We start from the raw sequence: 10,055 nt of genomic DNA on the forward strand, positions 1-10,055 counted from the left end.
TGGACTGCAGAGAAAGAGACCTGGGCGTGGAGGAAAGCCATGGAAGGCCACGGGGAATTGTCCCGGAGTTCCAGCTGGAGTGAGAAAGGTCTTCCAGGACTATTACCGGGAAGCAGCAGTGCTCCAGTGCACAGCAGTGTGCTGTCATCTGCTTCCACACTGAGTGTCTGTTGTCTCACTCTCCTGTTGTAGTACCAGATCTTCATTCCAATGGTGAATAAAGTCCTTGTGCGACACCGGATCAATCACCAGCGCTACGACGTGCTGATCTGCAGAATCGTCAAGGTGAGCAGGCAGGGCACTCTTCTGCCCTGAGCTCTCCAGCATCTTTCCTTTCTGGCATTTTACCAGCAAAGGGCAGGCCATTTTCTAGCCTTTCAGCCCTGGCTAGGACTGGCGGACATGCTGGAGAAGTATTTCTCAGCACTGTAGGCTGTGTGGTTTCTCTTCTCTGTATGGTTTCTGTCGAAGCGTCGCACTTCTGTCATGTGGCTGAAAAGTAGCCATGCACATAGCACAGAATTAATAAGTCTGGCCTCTGTCCAGTTAGATTTTATTTGTGGACATTGAAATTTGAGGTTCTCACAATTTTCATGAATTGTGAGGGATTAGATTTTATTTTAACCACTTGAGATTGAAATAAATTATTTTTAGCCCCTAGGCTGTATGAAAACAGGTAGCAGGCTGTGTGCCGTTTGTGCCCTAAACTGCTGACTGCTTATCTGTGCTCACAGTTTGCCTTTGCCCGGCTTCTGTGTGACTTACCCATTAAAGGTTTGCCCGTGACCCCAGCGGGGAGTTCGGGCACCATGGTTATTGGGCACAGGTGCAGTGTGCTCTTGCAGGTAGGAGTCTCCTCAGGTTCGTGTATGTTTGTAAGCTGGGCACAGCTATGGCGGTGCACGTGTTTTCAGTACATCTCTGCTTGCAGGGGTACACGCTTGCTGATGAAGAAGAAGACCCTTTGATTTACCAGCATCGAATGCTAAGGAGCAGCCAGGGAGATGCCCTGGCCAGTGGACCAGTTGAAACAGGACCCATGAAGAAACTGCATGTCAGCACCATCAACCTCCAAAAGGCAGGTCCATTGTTCCCAGGGGGAGTGGGAAGCAGGGCTGTTTTCCTCTCTCATTGAAATCCTCATCTCTTACCACCTTTAATTGACACCAGCTAATCGGCTTACTTCAGATCAATCACAGCTAAGTCCTGAGCTTAGGCCACTACTGTGTTTGTTTGCTTTGCTTTTTTGCTTACTCATTTTCCTCTGGGATTGCTGTTGCTCTGTGACAGGGTCATACTTTGCAGCTCTGGCTAGTCCTGAACTCACTGTGTAGTCCAGGCCGACCTTAACTCGTAGCCACCCTGCTGCCCCGTTCTCCCAACAGGTGGCATTAAAGGTATGTGCTCCTGCCAGCACATCAGACATTTTGTTGTTATTTTTTTAGCACAGATTGGCCTCTAATTCATGTTCCTCCTGCCTCTACCTGCTACATGTTGGGATTACAGGTGTGTAATGGATTACAGCCATTTTTAATTTAGAAGATTTACTCCTTCTGTGTGTGTTTACACATGCATGCTTGGTCAGAAGAGAACCTTAGAGCCCCTTAAGTGGACTTAAGGATGGTGGCGAAGCACCATGTGGGTGTTGGGAACTGAACTCAGGACCTCTGCAAGAGCAGCAAGCCTCTTAACCGCTGACCATCTCTTCAGCCCCATTCAGCTGTAGTTTTTTTTTTTTTTTTAAGATTTATTTATTTATTATATATGAGTACACTGTAGCTGTCTTCAGACATACCAGAAGAGGGCATCTGATCTCATTACAGATGGTTGTGAGCCACCACGTGGTTGCTGGGAATTGAACTCAGGACCTCTGGAAGAGCAGTCGGTGCTCTTAACTGCTGAGCCATCTCTCCAGCCCCTGTAATTTTTTTAATGTAGAAAATAAAGTATGTTTTGTGTTTGCTCACAACTTTAGTAGTAGGACCTTTTGTGGCAAAAAGAAAAACAAAAAAACAAAAAACAAAACAAAAACAGTGCTCTCAAGAGAACAAAGCTATTGTCTCAGTTTCTTTTCCTGCTGCTGTGTAAAAGACTCCCCCCAAAGCAACCTGAAGAGATGGGATGTATTTTTTGCTTAAAGTTGTAAAGGAACTTTAGTCCATAATGGCAGGGACAACATGGCAGTGGGAGCAGGAGGCTGGCTGGTCACATTTCATCCATACTCTGGAAGCAGAGACAGAGCAGGAAGTGGGGCTGAACTGTGACAGAGCCAGGTGAATCTGTGGGGGACATTTCTTATTCAAACCACAGAAGCTGGTAAGCCCTGATTAGCATAAATGGATGTGGGCTGTTGAAAGCAGTGATTATTTTATTTCTCCCTCTCATTGGGCTTTACTAATTTCTAGGGATCTTATTAAAATAGTCACTCCAATGTGAAATGTCTGAGGTCAGGGGAGATAACTATTTGAGCTCCCAGGTATGTCTGATACTTCCGGCCACGGACCACATTTTGAATATCAAACTTAGAACTTTGCTATTAAGTACTGAATTGTCTCTGCTGACCACAGCCTGTCTGACACATTTTGTTCATCTCTTTGAGTTAGACCGCCTGGATACAGTTTTTAAAACCTGAGGCTCGGTGTTCTAGCCGTGAGTGGCCAGGCTGGGATTCCACAAAGCGTTCAGGCTTCAGAGAACAACACAAGCAGCACATAGTGCACTGGGGCATCAAGCACTGCTAAGTCCACCACCTCACCAGTAGGTCCTCAGGCCTATGACACGGAAGCAGGCCCTGTGTGACACGGAAGCTGGCCCTGTGTGACACGGAAGCAGGCCCTGTGTGACACAGAAGCTGGCCCTGTGTGACACGGAAGCTGGCCCTGTGTGACACGGAACCAGGCCCTGTGTGACACGGAACCAGGCACTGTGTGACACGGAAGCAGGCCCTGTGTGACACGGAACCAGGTACTGTGTGACACGGAAGCAGGCCCTGTGTGACACGGAAGCAGGCCCTGTGTGACACGGAAGCTGGCCCTGTGTGACACGGAAGCAGGCCCCGTGTGACACGGAAGCAGGCCCCGTGTGACACGGAAGCTGGCCCCGTGTGACACGGAAGCTGGCCCCGTGTGACACGGAAGCAGGCCCCGTGTGACACGGAAGCAGGCCCCGTGTGACACGGAACCAGGCCCCGTGTGACACGGAACCAGGCCCCGTGTGACACGGAACCAGGCACCGTGTGACACGGAAGCAGGCCCCGTGTGACACGGAACCAGGCCCCGTGTGACACGGAAGCTGGCCCCGTGTGACACGGAACCAGGCCCCGTGTGACACGGAACCAGGCCCCGTGTGACACGGAACCAGGCCCCGTGTGACACGGAACCAGGCCCCGTGTGACACGGAACCAGGCCCCGTGTGACACGGAAGCTGGCCCTGTGTGACACGGAAGCAGGCCCTGTGTGACACGGAAGCAGGCCCTGTGTGACACGGAAGCAGGCCCTGTGTGACACGGAAGCTGGCCCTGTGTGACACGGAACCAGGCCCTGTGTGACACGGAAGCTGGCCCTGTGTGACACGGAACCAGGCCCTGTGTGACACGGAACCAGGCCCTGTGTGACACGGAACCAGGCCCTGTGTGACACAGAAGCTGGCCCTGTGTGACACGGAACCAGGCCCCGTGTGACACGGAACCAGGCCCCGTGTGACACGGAACCAGGCCCCGTGTGACACGGAACCAGGCACTGTGTGACACGGAACCAGGCATGCTCACCTTACATGTAAGGACACAGACACCAGATATCAAGTTCCAAAGGTCAGAGAGCCAGCAGTTACGTAACTGAGACTTAAATTCAAGCCTTTGAGTTCCTGGCTGTGGCTTTGGCCTCCACGATAGACTCCTCCCGAGCCTGATGTCCCCACGTACCTGCCCAAGCTGTCCCAGGAATACTTCGTGGGGCCAGGGATGGAACCTCGGGTCTCACACATGAAGTTCTCAGCCACTAAGCCACACCTCAACTCCTCCACAGAGCCCCCTTTCTGCCTGGAGAGGTCAGTGCTTTGAGGAGAGCTCCCGGTCCACTGATCCATGACCCGACAGTTTCCTCTGTCTGTCAGTTACTCTCTGTCAGACGAGTTGTGCTGTGTAACTGGTCTTTGCTTCTTTGTGGGTTCTTCTTTTCCCATTCTTTATCCTACTGCACCCCCAGTTTCACCCCTTACCACTAGATAGGAGAGAAAGGAGGATGGGGGGAGATAGATCGAGATCTGTGATCTGATTTCTTTTTCCTTTTTATCTTTGAGCACATCTATTAACAAACTACAACCAAGCCCACATGTAGGGCTCTAGCATTTATGTACCCTCTGAAAAATTCCCAAATGTCATATAGTCACAGAGACCATCTGCAGCTGGCAAAACCACACCTCTGCTAGAGCACGAGGCAGATCACAGTCAGCTGCTGCAAAGCAGCCCTATGTCCCATACCTGGAATTAAACAAAAACATATTCTTACAATATTTCTGTCTTGTTTTTAAAGAAACGAAAATTCCAGAATTCTTCCTATAGTGCTGAGCGCCCAGCTCACCTCTGCACTGCGGCGGCCCTTAGGCTTCATGGAAGGCACGTTCACTGAATGTGACAGACCTGTTCATGTTGGTTCTGCAGACTGCAATACCAACAGGTGACCTCTCCTGTGTTGCAGAGGCCACCAGTTTTACTTTATGTATTTTAACTAAACATCACTCTTTTTTATTTCCTGGAGGAAGGAGCTTCATCAGAATAGGTATGGGTCTACAAGTCAGAGCAGAATCATGGTAACATAGGGCAGAACCACAGTGACATTGGTTACCATGGCTGCACTTTGCAACAGACCCCTTAACCTTGATGGTATCTCATTGTCACCTATGCTGTCACAGGCCTGGGGAGCTGCCAGAAGGGTCTCCAAGGACGACTGGCTGGAGTGGCTGCGACGCTTGAGTCTGGAGCTGCTGAAGGATTCCTCATCACCTTCCCTGCGCTCATGCTGGGCCCTGGCCCAGGCCTACAACCCCATGGCCAGGTGAGCTGTGGAAAGCCAGAGCTCTCTGTCTGGCTCCCTTCCCTTCTTTCAAGGCTTTCCCCCTTGCCGTGGACACTTATCGTTTATAGTGAGGCATAAAACGGTCATGTAATTAATGGACAGCCAGTTGCATTAGGAGACAGCAGAAGCAAGGCATTTATGTCAGTTTTATCAACACAACTGGTTGGTTGTACATATTTAGCAATAGCCATGGGCTCCAAGATTACAGCTTTGATCATGATTTGCTTCCTCTAATTTATCTCAGGTTGTTTGTTTGTGTGTTTAATATTTGAAATGCCATGTCTAGAAGTTCTGTCTCTGTGGTGTCGGCTCACACATGCCTAGCTGATGGTGTGTCACCCTTCTACCCACATCACCTCTGAGCACATCCCCAGAGAAACTCTGGTGGCCATTTACGAACTCAGTCCCAAATTTAAGCCCTGGAGATCCACTGTTACCTCTGACTAGATAAGGAAAGCTTACTTGGAGTACAGCCTTGTAAGTCTGGTTAGCATTTCAATTTGGGGGTGGTTTTCTTCCTACCAAATTCCAAAGTTAAGCTGTGACTTAACCTTGAAGTGTGCAGTAACAACTGAGGAAGCATCAAGGTCTAAACCATCATTGCAGGGATGCACTACACTTCCTCTCCTCTCCTCTCCCACCACAGGCCACCGTGCCCAGAACAGTGGGGTGCAAGGTGGGGGTGGGCGTGGGAGGGTCCATCCATGTGACCCTGTGGCGATTTCTCAGAAACCGCTCTTTCTGTTGGAGACCAGCCAGAAGCCTTGCATACCTCCGTGTGGATTCTCTGCTGGTGCTTCGAGCATGTTGTCTTCTCTCTCTCACGTAATCATCCACTGAACCATTCTGAATATGTTTGCAAGTCAGTAGCAGATGCTGCCTTGGCCATTTTTGATCTTAAGAATTTGGACACTGTCCAGGAAATGTTCCAAGGATCACATAAGGACTGTCACTTCCTCAGTCTGTTCACTTAGAAGTTCTCCGTCTTTCTGTTCATCCCAGTGAAGAGAAACAAGGCAGAAACTGCCAGGAAACATCACTGTGAAGACAAATTAGTTCCAGTGTTCTCCTCCCCACCCTGCTCTCCCATAGTCCCTGTCTATCATGTCTGTACCTGCCCTAAAGGAGAGTGTTTCATTGCTAGGCTTGGTGACGAATTAGGCCTAAAAATCACAGCAGTTGGGAGGTTGAAGCAGGAGAATTGCTATGAGTTTGAAACCGGTCTGGGCTACAGCATGAGACCTAGCTCAAACAAACATAAGATCAATAGTCAGTGGGTACATGTGGCTCTCTTAATCTAAAGTTCCCTCCCTCGCTCACCACAGATCAGATGTTTGGTGACCAGCAGTTACTCTGCCGCCTGGGGAAGGTTTAGGTAGCATCAGCAATGCCGTCAGCAGCCCTGCTCCTTGTAACCCAACTGCAGTGCCAGAAATGGGTTCATGGTGCTTGCAGCACCCAGCAGAGGTGCATCCTTCTCCATCCCGTGTTTGCAGGGATCTCTTCAACGCTGCGTTTGTGTCCTGCTGGTCTGAACTGAATGAAGACCAACAAGATGAGCTCATCAGGAGCATTGAGTTGGCTCTCACTTCTCAAGACATTGCTGAAGTCACACAAACCCTCTTGAACTTGGCTGAGTTCATGGAGCACAGTGACAAGGTGAGACAGTGATAGGACACCAGCTGGCAGAAGGGAAGCAACCACGCACCTACCCTTGTGTGTGCCCCATCTACTGTGTCTCTGTGCTTTACTCTGTAGGGCCCCCTACCACTGAGAGATGACAATGGCATCGTGCTGTTGGGTGAGAGAGCTGCCAAGTGCCGGGCATATGCCAAAGCACTACACTACAAAGAGCTGGAGTTCCAGAAGGGGCCCACGCCTGCCATACTTGAGTCCCTCATCAGGTAAGCCATGGACACTTATCTTCCCCCACTGCTGGTCCCCTTGCCCTGGAGTCAGGTGGAGAGTTCAGCTGTGTGGAGTCTGTCACCAGGTCTGGCTGGCACATTTAAATACATGGTTACAGATGGCTGTCAGCACTCAAGCCACGCTGTCACATCTCTCAGTCCCTGACACCTCTACTCCCGTTGCCTCCCAGCCTGTGCTTTCTCGTCCCAGGGAAGTCAGTGGGACGAAGCTCTGCCCACAGCAGCCTGGGGAAGGCACATGGGTATCTAAGTTGGGTGATGCTTCTGAGCGATTAGGGCATCCTGGTTCCTGGGTTCAGGGGCCACTCACAGGCAGGGTCGGGTCTACAGACCATTGTCTTTTAGTGCCCATTCCTCTTCCTTTGGAGCTCTGAACATAAAGCATAAAGTCTGAGAGGCAGTGATCTTTTCCCTGATTTCCGTGATCATTCTTCCTCTCCTAAGATGGTTTTGAGTCTTCTGGGTACAGAAAAGGAAGTTGTTTAATAAATTTTATGCTGTTAGAAATTACAAGCAGCCGGAAACATGAGCATCAGCTCCTAGAGAACTGTTCACTTCCCAACTGAGTCTAGAGAACATTAGCTCTGGAGTCTAATCATCTCCATGGGGATGCTAACATGGTTCATCATTTAACTGCAGATAACTCAGGAAAAATCAACAGCTAGTAAGTTGCTGGGCAGACAGACCCTGCCGAGCGGAATGCCTCAGCAGCCGAGCCCAGTGCTCATTCTCCCTTTAGTAGGATCCAAAAGGTCAAAATAGAATCCTGCTTCTGCTAGATCCACTGACACAGAGAATGATGATTTCTGAAGTGCCTTGTGGGAAGTTACAGACGTGCCACCCCCTGTTTCTTAATTGTAAATCCCGTTCTTAGGGAAGCGTGTGCTCTAAGCTGTTCAGACTGCGTTCAGCTGACGGAGCTCAGGTGCCTGTGTGCCCTTCGGGTGGCCTCCCGCTCCTCCCCAGTTCCTTTCTTTGCCTCAGCTGCAGCTTTCACCCCCAGTGACGTCACACTGACACAGCCGAGTTGCATTGCAGTGCTGACACAGCGAGTTGCACTGCAATGCCGTCTTCACTAGGGAAAGTTGTTTTATTGCTTCTGGAAGTTGTTGGATCATTTTTGGTTATTTGATTTCATTTTGGTTTGGTTTGATTTGTTTTTATAGCACAGAATGAACTTAGACTGCTCCTGCCTCAATTCTATGATTATAGACTTGCCCCCACCCGCAGCTTGCTGAAGTTTAAGGAAAAGCTTTGGGCAAAGCTGCTGCTGGGAGGCTGCCCCACCCTTCACCCCCAGAGTACAGGTGAGGGTCTCTGGCTCCCCCAGGTCCTGGCACTTTGACTCGTGTGCCAGCTGTGTGCTCTTGAGTGTGTGCCTCTCAGGCCACTGCCTGAATTCCGGCCCATCTCCCCAGCAAGCCGAAGGTGCCCGGCCTGCTAACTCCCCTCCCACACATACATCGGTTGATTTCTTTTTTCCCCCAACTTTTCCTCCTTGTTAATTTACCTATTCTCAGAGCTTATAGTGATACATACACTTACTTTAACCAGTTCTTTCTGGTTTCTTGGTTTTGTTTTTAAAAAACACGTTGCCCTTTTAGCCAGATGTTGTGATGCACACTGTAATCTCAGGACTCCAGAGGCCGGCATGGGAAGCTTTTCTGCTTTGTTTCAGTCTGTTCCCTGTGTGTTGCCTTTCTTACCTACCTGAGGGCGAATTAAATCCTACATGTAATCTCCAAGCTGGGTCACTACTGAGACAATATAAGCTTGAAGCTCACCTAGATGAGAGAGTATAATCACTTCTCTGGGGAACAGTGGATTAGAAGGAAGTGGATTGTAGGAAGCACGTATAATAGCCAGTTATCCAGCGCGTGAGGACAGAGTCTGTTAGCCTGCCTATTGTGGTGGTGGTGATGGTGATGGTGATGGTGATTGTGATGGTGGTTGTTTTGAGACAGGATTTCTTTGTGTAGACTAAGCTGGCCTCAGCCGAGATCTGCTAGCCTCTCCATCACAAGTACTCGGATTAAAGTGGTGCACAACAGCCAGCCTTTTCTCTGCTCGGTAGAATGGAGGACCTCACAAAGCTGTGCGTCCTCTGTCCTATCACAGGTCATCTCCTTGTGAATTTTTCTGGTTGAGATATCTGCATAGATAAAGGACTGCATGCACAAGGACCGGGGCTCCCTGGCTGGACCTGCTTGTCAGGCTGATTGTGAGCATCCTCTGAATGGCGCTGTTATCTGTGGAACTCCTCTTGGTTTCTAAAAGGGCCCGGACAGAACAGAATGCCCTTTGTCTTAGCCACACCCACCTCTGCTTCTGGTTCCTAGTGGTGCTGTCTTCTCTCTGGTGAGAGGCTGTGGTCACCATCCTTGGTGTCACCCATCAGCTAGTACCAAAGTACCAGAGTGTGTGTGCTTGGGAAATGGAGGAGCTAGCAATGCCTTGTCCGTTCTCTACCCTCCCTCTTGCCATCTCCGAGAAGGTTCTTGGATATGGGGATCATAGTAAATGAAAGGAGAACCATCAGCGTTTGTGTGGCCTCCTTCCTCTGCACATGCCAGGGAAGCCTGTTCCACCCGATTCTCCAAGCCTTGTGGTTCTGGGCATTGTGTTCTCCTGCCTGCCTGAGGAAGTTTCTGTTTGAATAGCTCTCCCCCTGGGAATCCCTGTTTCATGTAGCTTCTTTTCTCACATTATTTCTGTGAAAAATCCCCAAAGTTCCTTCCTGCTCATGAGGGGAAGTTGATTCCTAGCAGTCGCAGAAGTTATTAGTGGGAATCATGGCTTATCTTGTACTGACTCCTCTAGAGGGCAGCTCTTTGTGTAGGGGGCAGAACCTCTGGACATCCCGTGGTGAAGGGAGGAAGCAGAAACGTGTCCTTGTAAAGTGTCCTGAGAGCACATTGGTGTGGGGCTGGCAGTGCTGAGCTCTGCTCCTACTCTGCAGTGGCTTCTACCTTTTCCACTCCTCTCCTTTCCCCTCCCATTTTTTTAGGGTGGGAGTAGGGGGTCTTGCTTCGTCAGTTTCCTTTTTTTTTTCCGG

The 10,055-nt window shown here is 50.0% G+C and overlaps 1 protein-coding gene across 1 annotated transcript in view; it reads left to right on the forward strand.

The window, feature by feature from the left end:
* Nucleotides 1-10,055, forward strand: part of Mtor (mechanistic target of rapamycin kinase) — a 109,454-nt gene that overhangs the window by 36,850 nt on the left and 62,549 nt on the right. Inside the window, exons 24-28 of the mRNA NM_019906.2 lie at nucleotides 193-285; nucleotides 932-1,078; nucleotides 4,909-5,051; nucleotides 6,569-6,731; nucleotides 6,831-6,976. Coding sequence (NP_063971.1) covers nucleotides 193-285; nucleotides 932-1,078; nucleotides 4,909-5,051; nucleotides 6,569-6,731; nucleotides 6,831-6,976 — 692 coding nt within the window. The remainder of the gene's footprint in view (nucleotides 1-192; nucleotides 286-931; nucleotides 1,079-4,908; nucleotides 5,052-6,568; nucleotides 6,732-6,830; nucleotides 6,977-10,055) is intronic.

Source organism: Rattus norvegicus, chromosome 5 (assembly GCF_036323735.1).
Source record: "Rattus norvegicus strain BN/NHsdMcwi chromosome 5, GRCr8, whole genome shotgun sequence".
Taxonomy (NCBI): domain Eukaryota; kingdom Metazoa; phylum Chordata; class Mammalia; order Rodentia; family Muridae; genus Rattus; species Rattus norvegicus.